We start from the raw sequence: 24,483 nt of genomic DNA, 5'->3' as shown, positions 1-24,483 counted from the left end.
CGTTTATTACGTCCCAGGGGAGGGCGGTGGTTTTCCAAAAAAGTGTAGTGTTTGAAAACTGACCCCCCCGCCCAAATATTTTCAGACAAAAATTATACCCGGCGTCCCAATTCTTAGTTATAAAAATGTACTCCCCCCCTCCCCGGCCCCTCTTCCGTAACATTTTTCCTGTTTTTGAAAGCAGAATTCCTATCCTGACTCTTATTTTTTTAAACTCCTGTTAACTTCTCAGCCGCTTGTTCAACTTTTGATAGCAACGAGGACATTTCGTTACTCATATCTGATGGTGATTCAGTTTGACATTGCTGATGTGATGAAACATTCGCCACTCATGCTTAACATTTCTGCCATTTGTATTAAACAATGATTGATCATGTGCCTTTACTTCATTAATTAGGCTTTCTACTCAGTGATCTAACAAGTGAAGTATTTTTTCAACCACACCAGCTAAAACATTCCCATCATTAGGGCGAGGGATGTAGCCTTCTTCCAGCCGATTACCAACGCCTGTCATATTTTGCGATCCTAGAAAAAGATAACGTTTTCAATTTTTTCCTCTCTTTTAAAAAAAATCCCATGGCCTTAATTTTTCCTGTGTAAAGTACCTGCCAAAAAGTGTTTTGCTTGGAACCAGCGAACCAGCATATATGAATAAAATTCTTTCAAAAGATTGTTGGAAAACTGTGTGTCGCGATAGCCTGCGAGTTTGTTTGGGAGCCACGAAGGTCTGTGTCATTCCATCCTTCAGAACTACCTGTGACAGTCGCTCTCTCTACGTCTAAAAAAGAAATATCAGAACCTTTTAAGCACATATTGCCGGCGCTCTAAAAAAATAATATTCGTTCAAAAGTCCCAATTCTTTTTTTCAACCATATGTGCAATATGTACTATTTTTCCAGTTTCGGCAGGCATGCAGCTTGTGTCGAGCGGAACGAACTTCAATCAACCCTAGAAAACCTCAATTAGAATTTTTAATCAAATAAAACTCATTTTAGTGATTGACTAGGTAATGGCTTCGAAATCCCACCTTATGAGAAAAATCGAATTTTCGAAGTAAAATCAGTGGTCGGTTTTTACAGAGACAGCCTCTTAAAGAGTAAAGTGCAATTAAGATCTTAAATTTTAACATGTAGCAGTGATTATGTACAACTAAGAACTTAAAAGAAAGATGTAGCATATAAAAATAATTTGATGAAAGGAGAAGTGGGAAGATCATGAGAAAAGAAGAAATCATTGAAGAGAAATTAAAAGAAGAAAACTTTGGGGTTGTCAATTCAGTAGAGTGTTCAGACTTGATAATTTAGCGTTGCGCTGTTATTTCTGCTCCCGATCATGCATTGCCTGACTTTATCAAAGTAATTTTAGCTGAAAACAATGCATTCTTCAAGAAAGATAGTAGTCTGATAATGGACGTATGATACCAGTTAAAAGGGTTGTAATAAAATAAGCTCCTGATAGACTCGAAGAACAGTGTACCTCCAGACTCGCAAAGATGCGCTTGGGAATGTGTCTTCCACCTTCACCTTCAGTTTTGCTGCTTTTGGCAATTCTCGGAAATATCACTTTAGCAGTGAGAGGTAAGTCTAAAAATATTTTCTTTTTATTTAGAAAGAAAAATCATTCACAATAAATAATCGTTGAATATTGTCCCTCAGTAGGACTATTTTAGTAGGATTCTTCTATCGGAAGAAGGACATTTCTTTTCGTTTCTTCAAAATTATTTCCTAGTTCTTTTGCAACCTTGAAGAAGCCTCGAAATCTTTCATGAAAGAAACGGGAGCTTTTATTTTAGGATGTACTTAGTTAACTCTCTACCGCTATACACTGCTTCATTTAACACAATCTTCAACCAAAATCGGGGTTTTTCGATTTGATTACAGACGGAGCGTTGCACATCTGTTCAAACCTAACGTAAAATGTCATTTTGCCGAGCAGATTTTATTATTGCCGTTCCAGACACTCAAAGACGTAAGCTTATTTTATTTGTTAACACTACGGTAGAAATGTACGACTTTTTATCCAACAGTCCTTTAACGGGAAAATTTTCTTTTCTACCAGTTGTAAATTGGACTAAAAAAAATGGAACGTTTGTTTATTTTACGGTTTATCAGAGTTTCCTGGTTCTTTTTCTGTCAAAGAATACTGACAAACTGGACTAGATCTAGTCTCGTGTGAAATGAAAAATAAATCTGTAAAGATAACGTTACGAGTCGATCTAATCTATTTAAAAACTAATTGCCTCTATAACCTCAAAATTACTATAGTCTGCACCAGCTATGAAGGTGTTTTGAATAACGTATTTTGCTATTACAACAGCAGCCATAATCGGGGACGGAGACCGTAAGCGCGCGCTATTTCTAGTATTGGGGCTGTCCCTATGATATGGGACAATTTTTTCTATTTTGAAAACAAATTGCGCCATCATGTGCGGTACACGCGCGTACACGCCGCGAGGATTTTTGCGGATGTAACGCGGGGAAATAGCGTCCGAAATTCCCGAAATGTTTGATGCTTTTGGCCCACAACTCAATACGTTCATGTCTGTTGGGATTTTACTTCAGTATTTTCGTCGTAAGCTGCTCCAGTTTGAGTGAAGTAAGACAGTGTCACTGACTATGCTATGTTCCGCTGCTTCTTTTACAAGAGCTCCGCATTACTCCACTCTAAGTTTCACATATGTTGAAGATTAACAGCCTTTCCATACCACAGCGAAAAAACTAGTTTGATATTATTATATTCGGATATAGCAGCGTTTCAGGACTACAAAGCCTCCCTCCTCTTCAGTGCCACACGCTTGCGAGAATTTCGCCAGAGTCTATCGCGACCGAAAAGTAGAAAAAAAATAATTGCAAGTTTGAGTTTCGCCTGAATTGTAAGCAACGCTTGATGTTTTATCAAGGCCCTATAAGTGACAATGAAGTTTGTGTCTGTAGATGCTGCTCAGTTTTGTTTGTGTAAAAATCCAATAAATTGTCTGTTGTCGATCAATAAGTGCGCCCGCCGATGTGTGTTTTGTACAGTCAGTAAAACATGACAAATTGGACTCCCGCACTTTCGCGTGAAAACCATGTACATCGAACTCAGATAATATCTCTAGTTTTTAAATACGTTTAAGGTTGATAAATGTTTGAGAACATATTAAAAACTTAGCTGAAAATATGTGAATACAGGAGAAATAATCCGCAAAGTTACGATGACGCTTTCTTTAAGCTACTCAAAAACTTTTGCAAACTCGCCAAACAAACAGAAACATTAAGAAACTATCGAAAACAGGTTTTGGTTATGATTAAGCATTGTTTGAGAAACTCTCAAATTAGCTCGATACCAGAGTGAAGAGTTTTCTTTCATAACTTTTCTTTACAGAACAAACGCAAAAGCTTACGCGTTCAACTAGCGCGAGCATATATTTAATATTCATGCACACCGCGAAATTGAATTCGACCCTGAAAAACTCACCTTTTCCATTAGCTCAGAGCATAAGAGCCCTGGATCTTATTCCTTGCCTTATTCCCCGCCATCGCTGCGAAAAATCTGCAAGAGAATCTCGTAGCTCTCACCATTTGATCACGCAACGTGACAACATCCACGCGAGAGCCCCAGACATGTGCGTGGATCCGCGCGGATATATGACGTCAGGATGGCACAATTTGTTCTAAAAATAGAAAAATTGTCCCATATCATAGGTGCGCGCGGATCCCAAGACTTACGGTCTCCGTCCCCGATTATGGCTCCTGATTACAAACAATATTTTGGGTGCAGGATATATCAACATTCACCGATCATCCCTTGTCCTGGTAAGGAAGTAAAGTTATTTTCTTACGAGCTGAGCTGGTATACAAGCTATCAATTGTTTCTGAACAAATTTTGAATGCAACATTTAGTTTTGGTCATGAGCCATAAATCAAATAACCCTTGCCATCGACATCAGCGTTGATCTGACGAAACACAGGCGCAGATGCTTTAATTAATTGTTACTGTCATAGTCTCGTCCATGGCCAGATGTCCTCTTTTGCCTTAGTAAACAAACCCTTGTCGAACGCATCGCACGAGAAAGCACACTTTATTCAAACACGCGCGTTATTTGCACTCAGTGTTGGTCATGGGATCAAGCAATATTTACTGAAAATACACACAATTATATTTGGGTGTATGACAAGGCACCATAACGGCATACAAATCCACACAAAAAACCGGTTGAGCCAGAATAGCGTATTCAATGTCAACATTTTCCACCCTGATTTCCTAATTTTGCTGATTGTGACTAAACTGCGAGCAGTCCCTTGCTTTCTAGGGAAGAGTAAAGCGAGCAAAATTAAACACTAACAAAAATAAGGGACAACTCCGTAATCTGAATGTGACAGCTGGTGTCTTAAGTTTGCAGTAATAGCATTTTAAGTTTGCCAAGCAAAATTGAATTTTCTCTGAATTGTCTCATTTCTCTGAATGAAATACGGAGAAAACGCTACCTGCTTAACTAACAAAGATCAGGTGAGGAATCTTAAGCTTAGTTGCCAATCACTCCACACTTGAACGCTATACTTGTGAATGGGACAACATGCGCCATGGTTCGCTACCCTGAAGGGAAGCCAAGGTGGAAATGTTAAACTTACTTGTTACAAAACCCACTTTCGTAATTAAACTCTTAACCGTTTAAGCCCTTTGACTGCCAACGGCGTATATAGACGCCCTCAATGGTCGTGCTCTTTGTACCATTTTTGACGTCATCAATTTAAACATCACCAGATATTCTTGATAAGCAGATAGTAGCTAGAATAGATCTATCCGCACAATTGACTGTTTTGGACATCAATTGCAACGGCATTCTGACATAGCAAATTGAAAAACAACGTTATCATGCAGTTTGGATGCAAAAACAGTGGTAAAATGGCCCATTATACCTATAATTGAACAAGGTCCCATTTCCAGGCTTTGCTCATAATTAACACCTAACTTTTTATGGCAGCCATGCAGAAAGAATATGAAACGCAGAAGGTACCGAGAGTAAAAGGGCCAGAAAAAGGAAAGCAAGGGGGCAAGAAAAAAAAAAATCGGAATGTGCAAGGGCAAAAAAGTCCAAATTTTGGCTCATGCGCGTGCGCCTAATTAAAATATTGCACATTTTGGTACCTAATCTTGGGGAAATCTATCTTTTTGGTAAATAAAAGCTCTCTCAGCAAGACTAAGGTATATTTAGCGTCATGGCAGCCAAAAAACTGATTTAAAGACGGCTTTTTTGTGTGAAAATTTGACAGTCAAACGGTTAAGTTTCAATGAATTCCTCTCTAGGCTACCAGTTACCAGTTTTTCTCACAAGAATTAGTTTAAAACTGAAGTGAATACATCTAGCTCCCTATTGCTACGCTCGATAGTGCAGTAGCAAAGCGGTGTCAAAGTTAAGAAATTAAAGCTAAAACTACCACGCCTAAGCGCAAGAGTTCTTGAGGTATAACTTATAATTCCAAGTTAGGATTAATTTCAATCGTGCTTTCGATTAATCAGAGAACGAGTGTTAACACTCTTTTTCTCCTTCAAACACACTGATCTGAATATACTGGTAATATCTGATAAGTGATATCATGAAATTCTGCAATGTTTGAACTTGGTGACGGTTACGCATGAACACTCGTCGACGAGGTCTCCATTATCAGTGAATAAGTGCCACAACGAGAGAAATAAAAATACACAAAAAAAAAAGCGATATTCAGAATTTCCCCAGGCCTCTATTGCGGTCTCTGGTTCAAAATACAACGGTCTTTGGACACTATTGAAACTGGTCGTGTCTAAGATAGGTTCTCCCTGCACTCGCTTTAAATAAAGACAAGGTCATGACGAAAGCGGAAGTAGGCTAGACCCATTTATATTGCTCAACTGTGCCCAAAGACAGACTTAATCTGATCCTCCTCTTTCTTTGCCTTCTCGGCAATATTATTTGGAACATCTGGGAAGAGCTTCTTGACGAAGTCTGTGATTAAGAAGACTGTAAACTGGAAAACGAACACAAAAGCAAGCCGCGCAGTGGTCACCTCCCAGTGTTGCTTTGAGTAGTTGTATGGCCAAACGTTGTCATGGTAACCAGGATACCTGAAATATGCAGGAGATCATAACTATTCGATCACGATACGGCGAAATGACTTCGGGTATGTTTTACTAGGATATCGCTGGCGCCTGTCCCTCCATCTCGCGATTACTCTTTTTCGCCCTACAAGGCCCGACTAGCCTCCACACTTTCATACTGCCACACGTACACGCTTCCACACTTCCACCGTTGCACAATTCCACACTTTCACACTTCCACTCCTCCTTACTTCCTCACTGCCACACTTCCATACTTCCACGCGGACACACTTCCACAATTCCAGTCTTCCACACTTCCACAATTCCAGTCTTTCACACTTCTACACCTCCAGTCCTCCACACTTCCACACCTCCACACTTCCACACTTCCACAATTCCACACTTCCATAATTCCACACTGCCACACTTCCACGATTCCAGTCTTCTACAATTCCAGTCTTACACATTCTCACACTTTCACATGTACACTTCCACAATTCCAGTCTTCCACACCTCTACACTTCTAAAACTCCACACTTCTACACTTCTACACTTCCACGCTTTCACACCTCCACACTTCCACACTTCCACACTGCCACACTTCCATACTTCCATACTTCCACACTGCCACACTGCCACACTGCCACACTGCCACACTTCCACACTGACACACTGCCACACTTCCATACCTCCACACTTCCACACTTCCACACTTCCATACCTCCACACTGCCACACTTCCACCATTCCACTCTTCCACACTTCCACGCTTTCACACCTCCACGCTTCCACACATCCACACTTCAACACTTCCACACTTCCACACTTCCACACTTTCACGCTTCCACACTTCCATACTTCCATATTTCCATATTTCCATATTTCCATACTTTCAGACTGCTACACTGCCACAATTCCACCATTCCAGTCTTCCACAATTACAGACCTCCACAATTACAGACCTCCACACTTCCACACTTCCACACTTAAACACGTCCACACTTCCACACTTCCACACCTCCACACTTCCACACTTCCATACTTCCATATTTCCATACTTCCACACTGCCACACTGCCACAATTTCACCATTCCAGTCTTCCACAATTACAGACCTCCACACTTTCAACCTGCCACACTTCCACAATTCCAGTCTTTCACACTTTTACTCTTCCACACTCCTACACTTTCAAACTTCCACACTTGCACACTTGCACACTTGCACACTTGCACACTTGCACACTTGCACACTTGCACACTTGCACACTTGCACACTTGCACACTTGCACACTTTCACACTTGCACACTTGCACACTTGCACACCTCCAATCCTCCACACTTCCACACTTCCTCCCTTTGACACTTCCATACTTCCACCCTTCCACACTTCCACTCTTCCATACTTCCTAACCTCCAGTCTTCCACACTTCCGTGATTCCAGTCTTCCACACTTCCACAGTTTCAAACTTCCAGACTTCCTAACTTCCAGACTTGCAGACTTGCAGACTTCCAAACTTCCGTAATTCTTCCACACATAAGAGAAAATATATGTGAGTCGTGGAGGTATATTTAATTGTGCATGCAATATGACTAAGCTGGCTGTTTTTGTCATTCCACTCTGATGACGCGTTCTGTGCTCTTCTACCCGAAGTAAAAGCCAAGAACGGCTTTTAGTAGAGTACAAATTGACGCCCGAGGCATTTTTCTGAAATCGGACTTTAACTGTTTTAATTTCCCTGCAGAACTGTAACATTCTATTCAATCAGTAAAATTCTGGTCAATTCTAGTCTCTTTTTGAAACTTCTGGGAAATGTTAAAATCCAAGATGGTGAATCCGAGTGGCATGCATTTCCACAGCCATGGATACTCTCGAAGTTGAGACCAAGCTGAAAAATAACTGACCTTTTAAGCTTAGCTTAAGTCCCAGAATAAAGCGTACGGGGAACCCGAAAACTGCCTTAAAAAGATATGAAATTCATACCTGCAGAAAGAATGGTTGTATGGTAAATTGGCATGAGGATCTACTGGTTCTGATCCTGCTTCAAAGCGGGAAATATCCGCAGTATGAATGGTGGATAAGCTGTTGTTTATGTATCCAGTAAGTGTTCCTCCACCAAGCGAATCTCGGTCTGGCGCGTACCTCAATCTGTACAAAAGCTTGGGGATGAACTCAGAGGTGAACGCCAACACAAAGGCGTTGACCAGTACTGAAATTTTAGTGACCCATTTTAGGATACGATACCAGACTCCAATGGTCTTGGAGTGAGCAACGTCGGGTCTCCTGAAATGGGACACAAAGTTGATGGCATCCACGCGAATTCGGATGACAGAGGTGAAAAGGGCGAACAGAGGACCCAGTGGAAAGGCAGCCACGAACATTGTTGCAAATCCGTATTGCAGAACTGTTGAACGAAAAGTGAATGAAGGCGAGGAGCAATGTCAGTAAAGGAACAATGTAGGTAAAGAGCCCAAGCAGGTGTTTGTACTCAGAACAAGTCTTCTGTGGCTATTTACCATGCTCTGAGTTTATAGTGCCTATGTATGTATAATGACGTGTAATGCTTTTGAGAGAGTTATAATGACTTCACTTGCAGAAAAAACTAGGCAAACGAGGAAACGTCTGGGTTAGGCGCAAGTGTTTACTGATATTGGACTAAAGTTTGTTTTATAGCGTAACGGTAGAGGCTTAGTAGGAGCCGCTACAGGTGTGGATGTTCACCCTGTGTGGCAGGCATAGAAAGGCGAGGGGGAAGGAGAGCAAAAGGGAGAAGGAATGGGGGAGAGGAGAGAGGGAACGCCTGCCATAAGAACCCAGGTTTTTGCATTATGCTCACTGATTTACTCGTAATCCGATCACGTCTACCGTCAATTAACTGTCACGCGTTCACTAATCAGAACGTAGAGCTCGCGCCTTGCAGACTTCAAGAACGGAAGAACGGCAACAAGCCCAATTCAACTTTTACTGGACGTATGAAAACAATTTCACGCTTCCTTAAAACCTCGAAATTCGTAGATCAAAGAAAAAATACTTTTGCCGAAAATAAGCAGCGTTTTAGAGGTAAAAATGAGGAACGTGATTTAAGTGCATATTCAGCGTCGTAGAAGAAGTGTCAACCGTCTCGTACGTAAACAAAACTAGTTTTTTTTTCACTTTCATAGGGACTAAGAAAATAATTGGACCTTCTACAAGCAGATTGAACGGCCTAGTTTGTAATACGATTTGGAACGCTAAACACAAATCCGAGCCGGCAAAGCAAGCGACGATTGTTTTGCTACAAGCACGGAGTTCAAAATTAATTACTTGAGGTTGCATACATGATTCTGTATTCGCATCTGCGAATTTCATTGTTAGATAAATCTAACAAGTCAGTAGCAGGGTAAAACATTGATTCCATCCCCTGCAGCTGGTCTTTCATTATACTTTTCAGTGGCAATTATGACGAGAATCGCTGCATTATGTTCTTTTATAATTAGCTATGATAAATTTAATTCTTGCAACTCTTCCCATATTTAATGGGCAAAACCGCGAAGACATCGCTATCGGTTCAAAAAGCTCTTACGGCTGATTCTTGTTCTTGTTTCAGACAATGTTTCTCATCCCGAGGAGATTTAAATCTCTCAAAGCACCTGCTAACACGTTTGCGTCCACTGCCATCTTGGTTATTTTTGTTGAAATCGTGAAACTTACATATATAAGTTACTCATTTTCTCTCAGGCAATCGGAAATTTGCTTCCGTCAGGGAACGCAGAAATGAAGTAAAGGGTCTTCTTACAGCAGGCATTCCTCTCTGATCTCCCCAATCCCTCTCCCTTTTTTCCTTCCTCCCCTTCCCCTTTCTACGCCTGCCACGTAGGCTATGGTTGTTGAGGTTCTTCATCCAATTCAATTTATCCGAAGTGTAGGCGGGAAAATTCTTCCAGCTTAGATATAAGTGAAATTGAAATTAATGTTTTTGTTTTATCGTACCAGCCTGCAAATATTCCCAAAACATGAAATGGTCGTCAGCTGGGCTTAGATTAAAATCACAGACTTCACGTTTCTTGTTGCGAGTCTTCATCCAGTACCTAAGGTAGAAGAAATAGCATTAAGGATTACTTCCAAGTCAAGAAAAACTGAATAGTTCTTCATCTAGCTATCTTGGCTTGTTTAGGGTCATGACAAGGAACTGCTTTTAAAGTCGATGGTGATGTGAAGTATATATGAAATAATTCATATTTGACTTGCGGTTGTAGATGAAAGTGAAGAATGATCATCGCAGTAAATTTTCCAATTTAAGCAACTGGAAAGAGGAAGCCTGAAAAAAAATCAGGGCTTCAACGGGATTCGAACCCGTGACCTCCGCGATACCGGTGCGATGCCCTACCAACTGAGCTATGAAGCCACACATTGGGAGCGAGGTCAATTAATTGAGTTCATATCTTCCCGTGAGGAGTGAAATGATGTGAAGTAGATATGAAATAATTTATATTTGAACTGCGGTTGTAGATGAAAGTGAAGAATGATCATCGCAGTAAATTTTCTAATTTAAGCAACTGGAAAGAGGAAGCCTGAAAAACTTTTCAGGCTTCCTCTTTCCAGTTGCTTAAATTGGAAAATTTACTGCGATGATCATTCTTCACTTTCAAAGTCGATGGTATTAAGTCACTTATTTATAATTGAATTTTATTGCTAAGAACCGAAAGAGATTAAATGCACTAGCGATGCGGCTCTTGCAAAGAGGAAACGTACGCAAAAGGTAACAGACTATGATGTCTGGTATTTTCAAAGAGACCTTAGCAACCTCCTCTTCTAGTTCGCTTTCGGCTCGCCCGTCGTTGCAGCAATTATTATATTTTGGCGAACTTATTATAGCAGCCCATTATATTCACTTTTGCCATTGCGTCTAATTTTATAAAGTGCAATAACTGTGATACAATCACTTACGGGATGGCCACTTCCATGATGATCCCGATGGCCTGCTGCCCAACCATAAGAATAAACAGCTGAATGCAAAGCTCCAGAAAGCATCCCTGCTCGCTGCATCCGTCCAACCTGTAGCTTCCACCTATCCGTTTGTATCTGCTGGGGGTTCCAATCACGTGTCCGGACTTGAAAAAGGCTATGTAGAACACGGATGAATAGGTGTTTACAAACAGGAACAGGTACATTTTCCATGTGAAGCTGTCTTTGTATTTACTACGAGTTGGCGGATTCTCCCAATCTGTCAATCTCGTTTATGGCGAGAAGATTGAGCAAAGCTGCCGTGAATGAGGTGATAATCCTCGTTTGCGCGTGGGCCGTACCGTCAGAACTTCCACTCAGAGAGGCAAACACCGCCGCCCGGTAGACAACGACGCCCACGACAGCAGCGATCACCAGAGATACCATAAAAATTACGATGATCAACACGCCGGCTAAGCAGCCACATTTTCGAATCTTAGACTGCACGGTCGGTTCCATCCTTCCGGTGACTTTGTTCTCCTTCAGGTTTTCTTTTGGGAATTCCGGCCGCAAAGGCTCCTCTTCTTTAAGGGCATTAGTGTGCCAGGTTTGGGAAAGTGCTCGCTGACGACGCTTCCAGAACTTGAGAAACAACGTCGCCCAGATCGAGGCAATGACGGCCAGAAAAACCGTACCGCTGTTGTCAAAGAAGTGTGTGGCGTAAGCATAACGACACGTGGAGGAAGCTAGGTCCCAGTAGCTACACTTCTTGTCGCACAGTGGGCACATGTACCACAACCCCTTGTTTCTTGGGTCGCAAACATCTTTCACAGAAATGTGGCTGCCAGCGGAAAGGATTCCATACAGGAATACGAGCACACCAAGAATGGCTAACGGCGCCAACATGCCGGTGTAAAATCCAACCCACGCGAAATAAAAGGCAATCTCGCTACCAAAATAATTCTTGATGGTTGCATATTGCTGGAGCTTAAAAATTCGTCCAAATCTGGCCCAGTTTAGCTTTAGTCGTTGTCTGTCATTCTTGGGCTGAGTAGAATCATCAGAATCGTCGTGAAGTGGATACCCGGCCTTGTAAGCGCCATTGTATATCAATTTTTTCAGCCCAACTTCTCCGTCCTTTTTTTCTCCGAAAGGAGTGTTGGAGCAAATATGCTGGACAATGTAGATGCGATCTACTTTATCAAAGAACCTCTCTTCGTCCTGATAATTGATGAACTTGTAACAGTAATCTTGCCTGAAGTTTGCAAAGAAGTAGTCTTCCCTTTCTTCAAAGATGGGATCATGGACCCTAAGTGGATTTAATTTTTTGAGAAATGACATTACTCTTGACTCGCAGCCAGATGTGTTTTCATTCTTTTTGAAAGGGAGTTTGATACGCATTTCTTCGGCGTATTTCTTCAGCGCCTTAAATGAAGCACGAATAAGAACGAAATGCCGTGTGATGTTAGGTGGTGTAACCTGGAAAGAAAATTGAAAACTGCAAGTTATATGAAAAGCAATGTTAAACATATATCTCACAGAGATTTCGAGATCTGTGTACAGTACATATAGTATACGTCTTTGCGGGTCCGTGTAGTCTTTTAAAAATAAAGCAAATTAAACCTTTTTTGCCTTATTCTTGAATGTTACATCAAAAGTATTGAAACATGGTGCCCAGATGGACGAAATAACTGGCGGCAGTTCAGCTATTAGAGAAAGGCAGTTTCATGAATGTAGAATTGAAGAGAGTTTTGTTTGTGCTTATATCTACAAGCGGTCTATGAAGAATACCGTTCTCTTATTGGCTACGTTACTCGCTCTCTAATCTGTAGATATTGAGTAGCTGTTGTAAACAAAATGGCGGCCGGTTTTTTGCGTTTTCGAAGTGTCTGCGAGGGGGATTTAAATAATTTACCTTGTTTAGTTTTGAACGACTAGTAGATTTAATTTATACTAAAACAATTAGATTATTCCTTCTCGATTTCTAAGCTTGATAGCTAATTCGGGCTGCGCCGTCATGCATCAGCTGTCAAGCGACAGAAATCTCGAGCTCATAATCTAATTGTTGAATACAGCTACGACTATGATAAAGATACAAAAATTCGAAAGCTTAATTCGAAGGCTTAGTAGCTTTTATTAGAAAGATCCCAACTTAGGATTTAATCCTGAAGCTCAAATTGCAGAAGCTCTTCAAAACACTGAATGAACAACACCAGTTGCAATTACGGCTCAGTACATTCATTTGATCACACTTTAGCATTTCGTCCAAAGTAGCAAAACCTTCAGCCGCCTTCAAAAGCCGAACTTTCTGAAGTATCACTGCCTGTTAGCTTTAATTTCCGATCTGAAGGATTTCGCCGATCAACTCAAAAGTTAGAACCACTCAGCAAAGCACAACCAGCACTACCACAACAACTAAGAAGTGCTCAGTACTGTGGTCATTTGAATCGCCCGCCACACACTAGTATCTCATCAAAACAACATGAAAATAAGTCAGGAAAAGTGCTGCCTCTTTCTGCTGCCATAAAACCTACGCTCTTTCTTTGCGCGAGAATATATTTTACGATATATCAGTTTGTTTTTCGGGTTAAATCTGTATATGCACTCAATAGAAGACAAATCAGTCCAATCTGATACTGCTTTTCTGCTCAATCAGTAAACTGAGGGCTGGCAGACCGAGGAAATTCCTAATCGCAGTGCTTTAAATGATTTGCCATAGCATCGAATCCCTAGCCCTGCTGTTTGCGAGTAGCATAATATTTTTTCCAGGTATGCATTTGGAAGAGTGACGTACCTCAGACTTTTCTTTGCAGCATGACTTTAAAAGCTGTCTTCCTGCTTGTATCGACACATCCTAGGGCAAGATGGCAAAATATATTAATAGAATCAACGTGCTTGCCAAAGGTTTTGGGAATAAAAACATATTTAAAATTCAATGTCCACTTAAAATGCGTATAAGCTGTACCAAGCCGGAGAAAGCCACGTCCTTAAATAACTACCAAATTGGGTAAAGAATGAAAACGACATAAATCCCCAGGTTCATTACGGACTGAAAACTCTCAAAAATCTGTTTTCCTATGGCGCAGAAATTATCCATAGTTTTCTTTTAACTTACCAACTGGGCTGTGTCTTCGATACCTTCCAGCCGCCTGAGTTTTAATCCTTCCTTTTCTAGATTTTCTTCAAATTTTTTGCGCATGCCTTCAAGACGATCTGATGGCTTCTCGCACTCGCCATCTCCTTCCTCCTTCCCATCTTCTTCCACCTTGCTTTGCTCATAAACGAGGACATAGTCTGTGCAATTTCGATCCTCCGTTTGATATAGTGGTTTGGCTTCGACGTCTACAGTTGTCGCCATCCTGAGACCTTCCGTTCTCTAAAACGTTTGACGGCTACAGCTAGAAAACAGGAAGATATAAGTCAACGATTAAACAATATGGCAGGAAACCAAAAATATTTGCATTATAGATGGGAACCGACCTGTCCTGCCCTAAGGTGATGTGTCACCCAAGCGTAATTATGCCACTTGAACCTGTTTTTAAGGGTGTATCTAGAAATGTATGCTTAACGTTATGGAGCCGCAAAGGTATCATTAATTACACCCTGGAGAATGAGGCTTAAAGAGAATAAGTGTTTTCTTTTCTTTTATTTCTCTTTTTTTTTTTTTTTTTTCATGGACTGTGTATTGACACGGCTGCTATAACTAGAAATTCCTGGTTCTTGAGCTTGAAGTACGATGATTTAGCAGTTTGAAATACTTGTCAGTGAACCGTGGATCCGCCAAAGTGTTAAAACAAAGGAGTACGTTAAGTAAGTTAAAGATGTATATGACATTCAGTATTGGACGCAATACTTGATGAAAACAGGAAGTTTTACTAGTAAATTGGGTTTTAATAATGCAAATAATTTTTCAGTGGGCAATGAAATCGGCCAAGGGTGTACTTGAAGAATATTTATGTTTATGTTCTGTTTATGAGCAAAGAGGTATGACGTGCAATTTCATTCGAAATTTAGACTTTTTTTTCATGGATTGGGGGTATTTAGTGATGACCACAGCCCTGGCCATGGCCGGTGAATGTTGTTGAAGCACGGAGATTAAGCGCATGCAAATATTTGTCACTTGGTCCGTGGGAATTCGAATATTTAAGTATCTAAGACGTTTCATTTCAGTTTAACCAAACAAGTTAGAAATGGTACGGTAAGTTCAGGCTATAAGTTTGTGTGGCTGTACGCATACTTATCTTTTTTGTTTTTTAATAAAATTTCCAAGCCTTGAACCAATACAGTGTGTGTACTATATGATGACTACATACTATAATGAGTGGATGGCTGCGGTTTCTTTAATTTGCCTTCATTGTTAATGACATAGTGACAAGTGGGCCCAGCTGCTGCTGGGGTTCGTCTGAAATTTGTTGCGTAGATCCATCGTCGGCCTCTCGACCCCTCGAACGATTTTTTAACTCTCTTGTAAGAGAAACTTCAGACCCATCCCTAAAGTAATTTAATTTTCAGGAAAAAACTGATGAAACCTATCTCGTCGCTCTCTGCAGTAAGGGAAGTGCACCCCACCCCTCTGCCAACCGTGGAATTGTATTTGTGGAATTAATTTCAGTACCAATGAAATAATTACTAGAAATACAGCACAAGCTTCATAGGAACCTAACGCCAATTTACAAGAAGGATTTACAACCAACGCCCCCCCCCCCCCCCCCTCCTCCAAATCGTTGTAGAAGCACGTGCGTGCATCACCGATATCACTTCCGGTTTCGGCGGATTGAGAACAAAAAGTCATCACAGTTTGATTCCGTTGGACTCTCGGGCCAATTTTCAGTAAGCTTTTCTGAGGCAACTTCACTGACGCCGCTTTCAAGCGTTGTCAAGGGTCTAGATCCAGTCGGATGCGAAATTATGCCAGGGAGCCGTAGAACATTAACTAGATAACTTGACAGGAACTACGAATTAATGTGGATTTTCAGCACCTGGGATTGTTTTGACCAAGTTGACGGACCAATAGAGAAGTGAATTTCTCCATGAATTATACGTTTGGAATGTTGTACCGTGTTGGGAGTCAGGAAAAGTTTGACAATTATTCCTCTACTCTGTTTCTACTCTTTGATAATAAAAAATAATTGCAAGTAGAACTTTTAAAGTAACTTATGAAAAGACCACCGGCCGTCTTTATATGAGACAACACTACCACCAGTAAAATCAGTTGCGCTTGGATATATACAGTACATACAGCAACTAGTATTGCTCCAAAGTTTATTCGCCTTCGTGGAAACTTTAGCAAGATAGTAAATAGTTCACTTCTCGTAATCTGACTGGCTAATTAACTGATAATACGTTTTTCTCTTCATTAGATTTTAAATTGCACCCAAAACATCGAAAACGTTTTTGGCTGAGGAAATCGGCAAAACACGATTCGTACATTCTTTGTACAGTGCAAGCAAGCGTGCATCAGGGTTACCTCATTATGACCACCACCAGTTTGGCCGAATAAAACTTAAGTTAGTAATTTCCTGTGTTTAAATACTCCTTTGAAAGGACCACGCCGTTAACACGGCGGACCAAGTTTTGGTGTCCCGTTGAATCTCATATTAATAGGATTCTACCATCTCCTTTTTACCCATCGGTCAGTGATGGCTTATCCTCTTTTCGTTTCGGTGAGTAAATGTTCTCTTACCTAAACCCGTTGCCCCTTTTCAGGATCACTACAACGCACTCTCCATCGTTGGTTTGCTGACCAACACACAGACTGTCTTCCTCATCGTCAAATTTCTCCACTGCAACAGTTCAGTTAGAAAGCAGTTAGAGATACAGTATCTACTGATCAGCACAGTTAAGAAAGGTAGCCGCAAAAAATGAAAAAAAGTCATGAAATCAGTTTAGAGAAAACTTTCAAGCCTAGTGTTAATACCAGGCGAATGTGTGTTTAAATGCCCCCTAATAGTCAAATTTTCAACTGACCTGTTTTATAAATTTCCGCACTCCCGAATCTGACACCAGCTGGGTTAAGAGTTCCATCACTGTATTAAAACGAAAAGAGACAAAAATTCTCAAACACTCATTTGGTTTGATAACTAGTTGGTCACAAGACGACAAATAGAATTAATGGCGGGTTCTGTTTCGGAACTTTCGTCACATTACCGTGGATGAATCTCTGCGGGCTCTCGATAATTTTAAAGGTAATGTTTGTATTTCAGTTAGATTTCAGAATTGGCTTGTTGTCAAAATTGTTGATCAGTCTTAGTGAAGTGCAATTAGTGACTTAGCCTTGTCTTATTCATTTCTCCATTCGTTTTTCTGTGTTCGCAGTAATTATCACAACCATGCTACTAAGAATTCTCGATGATGTACCTTTGAGACTGGGTGTTGTTCAACTGCAAGACACCCTATCCTAAGACACCCTAAGACATCCTAATTATCAAGAGTACCATACGACAATTCACAGAAATGGATAAACTGCAGCCTTTTGCTAAATTTTAAAACAAATTCTACGCGTGGAAGCGTCATTGTCTGGGTCTCAAGCGGGTGATTGTAAAGTGCTCCAGTGGAAGCTTTATTACATTTACGTTACCTGCTTCACAAAATATGAATATTCCACCAGTGGAAGAGCTGATTGAGGAGAAGTCTCCGAGAGCCCATACACCTGTGACAATGTATGACAGAATGAGATTCAGCTACCCTTTGGATGCACAGTAATCTTGTTCAAGTGCAGTACTGACTCATGATTTGTTTTTATTCTCATCACCTGGGTTTTCCACTAGCTGTTATGAAGCTAAAACTAAAGCAAAATCAATCAGTACTCTAGTAGACCAATCAAATCTTTTCATAAATGCGCCTTCCTTATCGCCCCTATTTTAACCACAAAATTCCCTTTTAGTGACGATGACGAAGGTACAACAAGTGAATGTTCTAATGACTCGCCAGTTTAGTGTGTTTGCTTTTGGTTTTACGTTTTCTCGAGGGGCGTGCTTTAGGCAACCTAAGCAAAAATAGTCAGTTTTTTCAGTTGCTATCGTTTAGGTACATAATCGAACCCAGTCGTGCTTTTGCCCACGCAGTCAGTCCTGTGCTTGCCGCCAATGATCGGTATAGGCGTATGGGCACCTTCACACAGCGCCCGAAAGCATGCATTGTACAAACGCGTTCAAATCGCAGTAAAAACAAAAACGTTCACAATTCTCACGTCTAATAAAACTCTTATCATTCCAAAATTACAGTGGAATCCTGATTTTTCGAGCCTCCAAGGGAAACGGAAATTCGGATATTTCGAGAAATCTGGGGTAAAGTTAGAGTGTTTGATTGAGGAGAGGGAAACGACTTTTGTTTCGAGTTATCAGAGGGTTCCAAAAAATGAGGGTTCGACAAATCGGGATTCCACTGTAGTTATTTTGAAACCTCGTATACTCTATGACCTCGATCGACAGCCTAGTAAAATCAGAAACTTATAAAATAAACAGTAAATTCTTCCTCGTGCGAGAAGTTCAAGAAAATTTTTAAACGGCTCTTATTGTGGAGCCATTCAAAACTAAAAGTCTAGGTCTTCGTTTGCTTTGATTCTGTCATTGTTTTGTTGATGAAAGTAATATCCATCTCCATTTTTTTCGAAACAGATTCTCTGGATCCTTAAATAAATTGACCTTAACTTCGTCTTGACAAGTCAAATGGCAGAGAAAGTAGTCTACGAGCCTGGCTTTGACTACCTTTTAGAATGTTTTATCCCCAGTAGCTTTTGGCCGAATCATCACCGTTTTGCCCGAAAAATTTCAAAAAAAATCTGTAACTGGGAGAGAGGGGGGCTGCAGCCTCCCCCCCCCCCCCCCATTATCTAAGGTTTCCTTTGCTAGAAACTTAAAAAGAAAAGGCGTTCTTGCTGCGTAAGATAGTAACCACTTGTAGCCAAATAAAAGCAACGGGATCTTGTCAAGTTTTCCCAATTTTAAGAAAAAACTGCTAGAGTTTTTAATAAAATAATTACTGAACTGGCAAAGCCGCACACTGTCGCACTATTTATGTAACCGTATTGTTACGTACGAGGTGACCTGATGGTTTCTAGAGGTCATCTCGCCTCACATTGAAATATTTATAAATACTGTACATTAAGTAAAAAAGGCAAAAATAAACAGAATGAATGAATGAATGAATGAACGAGTGAATGGATGGATGGATGAACATTCTGTGATAACGGAGACAGAAATCCTTCGAAAAGTTCATCAAAACTAGGGAAGATGGAGAGAGATGGCTGCAGGCGGTTATTGGCAACCGACCAATGGTAGATGATATTTGTAGTTGTATAATTTCCTGTGTAATGTTACAGTTATTGTTGTACGCTTTCTCTTCGTGCAGGGTTGTATGACATTATTATTCTTTAGTGAATTTCTCCCCAACAGAAGCGCAAAGGAAAGACCGCTTGAGGCAGTCTTTTATTATTAAAATAGCATCCCAGCGAGCGTTGAATCCTAAAGAATGGTACAATCTTAATATTCTTTTTCAGGTGAACAAGAAACCATCTCAAGATTAAGACCCTCTTCTTCCGGCGATTCACAGCAGAAATCAACCTTAATTAATCTTGTATTGATCAAACAAGAACTTGGTCTTCTGCAAAACCAAGTCTGTGCTAAAGATCACACGCTCAGCCGTTCAGGACCAAAAGGGAACACAGGAAGACAAGGATGAGAGGGAACCCGAGGGAGACCCGGATTAAAAAGACCTCCTGGCAAACATGGACCAGTAGGAAGTCAAGACCGATGGGTATAAAAGGGGATATTAGAATGCTGGCAGATCCCGGTCCCGTGAGACCGAGAGGCCCGTCGGGTATGAATGATGTCCATCTCCTGGCAGTGGTAAGTGCGCATTCGGGATGACCAACTCATGTGCGGAACCCAGTTATGGTTGTAACTGTGATGCGCTTGGCCTTGTATGGCGTGAAGACAGCAGTCTCGTCACTGACAAGACACATCTGCCAGTTAAACATCACAGGTTTGGGGATACAGGCAGTACGTAGCAGTGAGGAAAGTTACCATACGCTGGAAAAACTGAAGTGCTATGGTATAGCATAAACACCGATATCTTGGAGAATAGCAGTCCAAGTATTAATAACAATTTTATAAGAAAAGTCGAGGCAACTTGGTATATATAATGATAATGATTATGATGACGATATCTGTGTAGTAGACATGCTGCAAAATTGTTTCATTTTCATAAAGGCTACAGTAACTTGTTCAGGAGGGCTATAGGAGAAGTCACTGCAGGATGGTTATTTTTAGGTTTTTACAACAATACCATGACCCTCTGAATTTGTAAAGACACAAAAATTATGTAAAGATAATAACCCTTTCTTTCTCGATCGAAGATACTAGTCTCTCCAGAGACCTTTGATTTCCTCTTCGGATCTTAAAGAGCAGGAGCAAAATAAAAACCGTAGGGGATTGAACGAGCGTGAGCGGTTACCTATTGTTATTCTTAGAATTATGCTAAACCTAACACTGATTACTTTTAAATTCCACTGCGTATAAACCTATAATCCTAGGTCCAATTAAACGGATATTATCCGGATAGCCAGGTTCATTGCTAAATAATAACTATTTACAGCAAGATATGTGACCTTTCCCACGCAATTAACAACTTAAGAATAAACCGATCGGACAGATCCTTTTCTCCCACTGGCTTTTGTGAGCTGTTTGAAAGAGATTCTCAAGGTGTTAAATGCAAAGCCTTATTTTTTCTTAAGTAGATTCTCTAAATCCGTACAATAAATTTGCCCGCCTTGGTACATCTACTTTGAGTCTTTGAATATTTAAGAATCAAAGGGAAGCTGATACAGGATCACAAAAAAAGATGACTAAAAAGTTTATTAATTGTAATCAAAATAAAGATTTTTATTCATGCTCTCCATTTTATTGATACATGTCGTATTTCCATGATATTTCTGTGTTTGCTCAAAGGCTGAACGATCTCGCATGGTCTTGGTAATTTGAACAATGGACTATTGTTGCAATGATGCAATAATGATGAGATCCATGGCAAATGTTCATACATAGTAAAAATTCTTAGCCTTGTTTTTACAATCTCGTGGTTCCGTCAAGAGAGGATGTAGCCCTCAGTGCACCCTCTCAGTCTCCAAGCTCAACAGTTTCTGATACTCTCTGATGCTTCGAACAATCTTCAGCCCACCTCCACTCCATTTTACACCTCCTTCACTTTCTGCACTTTCTATCTTTTAGATAGCCTTTTTTGTGATCCTCGACTCTAGATGTATCATTTAAAATTATGATACATGCATCTTCGAATTCCGACGCACGCACGACGTTTGGAGAGCACGACCTGAGAAGCGTGCGAGTTACTCTATAGGTACAACCGAAAGTAACTCTAGCTTCTTGAGTGCTCTCCAAGCTTCCCAGGTTCATCCATAGCTACAGCTTTTAAGCTTATGCTTTAAAAAGCATGACTCAATTGTTTTGTAACATGGCCACTAAAAATGGATTTCTCGTACGAAGCGATGTTTACCGTACTCAAGCTATGCGATTATCATGCACGATTTGCTAGCTATTGAAACGTGCTTAAGCGTGCTGTATCTAATCCGTTTGCTCTGATTAGTGCCGCGTAAATATGTTAATAAGGTCTTGACTTGGCCCCTTTTCAGCCCACCACGAATAAGCGCCCGATTATTGAAAGAAAGACTGATGTGAGATTCCCGCCTGCCATCAGTCATTGTACCGATGCGATTCATTTTCAAAGTAGTAGGAAAGAATTTTTGCTTTAATTTTCAACTGCAAGGTGAGTCCTTTATTCATTCCGTGATAAGAGTTGTTGTTGGAATTATTCCCTCAGGTAACTATAACCTGACCTGTAAATCCCCTTTGAAATAAGCCTTTCAGCTCCATCAAAAGCACATGCTAGAAATATATTTTGTTCAAGTCTTATCTGTACAATGTCTAGAAACTCATAAGGTTTCCTTATTCTAAATGTAGTACTGGGTAGGTGCTTGTACTTTTCACTGCGTACTCGCATTTACAGGCCGCAAGTTCCCTGATGTACCTTTGTCTGTAATGATCATTTCCCATTTTGTGATAATGTGATATTTGTTTAGCGTCAATCCCTTAAGTAAGCTTTTAACTGTCGTAAATACTCTTTTTCTTTGGCCATCGTAGCTTGATAAGAAATAACACGCAAACTGCGGTGATAAACATGGCAATAAAACGCATTTTAAAAAGCAAAGTTCATTTACCTGACGTTTCGTATGTTTCAACATACATCTTCAGTTCAGAAATGACCGTTAGGAATAGAAGTAACTACTAAATTTCAATTTAAAATAAGTAACTAATTAACAATTACAATGACAGAAGCTTATCGCATCAAGTCTTTATTTCCCTACAAAGATAGGATCACCCGTTCCCAACTGTCAAAAGTTGTGTATAAGGCTAGTTGTTGGGACTGCCAGGATTTCTACATTGGAAAAATCAAAACGTAGATTGCATGACAGAAAAACTGAACATTTTAAATCGATCACGAGTAGCTGTCATGCTTCTGCTATTGCAGACCACGTCACGTCAACTGGTCACAACTTCAAATGGGACCACTTTGATATGTTAGCAAAAGGTCGGACAGATACACATTACAAGATAAAAGAGACTCTGCTAATAAGGGAATTAAAAACCCACCCTAAATGATGATGTAAGCAGCGAAAAGCTTTATCTTTATTAGTTTGCATTGCTTATATGCAAATTTTTCTCCGCTTCTGTCACTGTAATTGTTAATTAGTTACTTATTTTAAATTGAAATTTAGTTATTACTTCTATTCCCAACGGTCACTTCTGAAGATGTATGTTGAAACATGCGAAACGTCAAGTAAATGAACTTTGTTTTTTAACATGCGTTTTATTGCCATGTTTATCACCGCAGTTTGCGTGTTACTTCTTATCAAGCTTTTAACTGCTCCAGTCATTAAGATGTTTTGTGCCAGTTATTTGTTTCAAAACAATCTCATCCCACCCTGTTATCTGTTGCTTATCTCTTTTGTGACTACGTGTCGCCCCACCCTGCCCTTTACATTATTGCACACTATGACAGAATATTTTTGTAATCTTTTGAGGACATTCTTTGAAGCTGGTCACGAAGCCAGCCACGAATAAACTTTTAACCACCGCCAATCACATCACATTGATAGTTAACTGAAGCACCGTCAACGTGTGCTTATAAAGCTTCCGCGTTGTTTTAATATGTACCACAGGTACCTCACTTTGATGTTCTTTCTGTACCTACTAATGTTTGCACGATATGTACGTTTCCTACTCAAGTCGTGTCAAAATTTCAGGAATGTTTTAATACCTGGCACCTTCAGTCTGATTTTAACCTGACCTGTACAAATCCAGTTGCAAACAATGTATTCAAGAGACACATTCCTTCTGCTTACGTATGATGCCAGTTTGAAGAGTCCTGATAAAATAACACTCTGACACACCCGGAGAACAGTTCCCCTCCAGACTCGACAAGATGCGCTTGGCAATGTGTCCTCCATCTTCGCCTTCAGTTTTGCTGGTTTTGGTATTCCTGGTTATGAATGTTACTTTTACAGTTCAAGGTAAGATTACGATTCTCATATAACTTATAGGATAGCAGTTTACATACAATGCAAAACAGCTCAAAGCGCATTGTTTTAGGTTATGTCATTGTTCTTTTACAATCATTAGGAAGTTTAGAGACTTTCTTGAAAGTTTCTTATTGGTCATGTATATTCCTAGAAATCAAGCATTTCCATAAAAAGCCAAGAAACTTGTTTCTTCAAGAATTAATCCGATAGTTCAGTTATAATTGCTATTGTTATCCGAGGAAATAGACTCGATAAAGATGTTCCTCGATCCGGATCGATTAGCTCTTTTTGTATAAAATGCTACGCATAATTTTATTCAATGTTAACTCGTAGTACTTTATATTCCTGCCGTTTCAGAAAGACATTTTCTTTGTCGAAAACAGCAGCAGTGTTATAAAACTAAGCTTTATCATCGACGTTATCATATTGGCAGCGGACTTAAGTCGACTCGTCCCCCGAATAATGTTTCCTTTTTTAGTGACTGTGAATACATCTAGAGCACTTTCCAAAACTAACTTATTTGCGACGTTTTTCTGTTAGAGATGTAGCCAGCTTTGGCATTTTTTTTTTTCACGGACAAACTACACTACTCGCAGGTAAAAGGAGATATTTACTATAGAAAGACATCGTTGAAAGGTGACACTCACTGTTAACCTACTTTCTAGCGATAAAACTTTTGATCATGTACAATTGTCTCTAGCTAGCTAGCTGAAGCTCTTCAGTTTCAACTTGATACGTTTGACTCATTATAGCGGAGCTCCGGCGGCCCGAAGGGCCGCCAAGCGGAGCCTCATACTCATATGGGAAAGAAAAGGAAACCCATGAGTTGATTTTCTCATGGTTATCATGGCTAGCGGTATTGCTCGTGGGCGCGTACGCACGACGACGACGACGACGGCGACGGCGGAGTTGCCCAAC

General features: G+C 40.3%; 1 protein-coding gene and 1 pseudogene across 4 annotated transcripts in view; one reads left to right on the top strand and one right to left on the bottom strand.

The window, feature by feature from the left end:
- Positions 1–1,482: 1,482 nt before the first annotated feature.
- Positions 1,483–24,483, top strand: part of LOC110048129 (uncharacterized) — a 51,557-nt gene continuing 28,556 nt past the window's right edge. Inside the window, exon 1 of one of the 3 annotated variants that reach the window (XM_089298538.1) lies at positions 1,483–1,577. In XM_089298538.1, coding sequence (XP_089154664.1) covers positions 1,493–1,577 — 85 coding nt within the window. In that variant the 5' untranslated portion in view covers positions 1,483–1,492. Of the gene's footprint in view, positions 1,578–23,349; positions 23,557–24,483 lie in introns of those variants that run through there. The other 2 variants (XM_089298540.1, XM_089298537.1) reach the window with 2 other exon arrangements.
- LOC110048130 (anoctamin-4-like) lies at positions 4,040–14,415 on the bottom strand (annotated as a pseudogene). The gene is made up of 6 exons (XR_016209955.1): positions 14,089–14,415; positions 13,768–13,827; positions 10,977–12,452; positions 10,020–10,117; positions 8,034–8,454; positions 4,040–6,081 (listed from the first exon to the last, which is right to left on the bottom strand). The product of XR_016209955.1 is annotated as an anoctamin-4-like (transcript).

The sequence above is a fragment of the Orbicella faveolata genome, unplaced genomic scaffold (genome assembly GCF_042242905.1).
Source record: "Orbicella faveolata isolate gen_17 unplaced genomic scaffold, um_ofav_v1 contig_3, whole genome shotgun sequence".
In the NCBI taxonomy this organism is placed as follows: Eukaryota; Metazoa; Cnidaria; class Anthozoa; order Scleractinia; family Merulinidae; genus Orbicella; species Orbicella faveolata.
The sequence above is the reverse complement of the archived record's forward strand: the minus strand, read 5'-3'. Positions and strand labels throughout refer to the sequence as shown.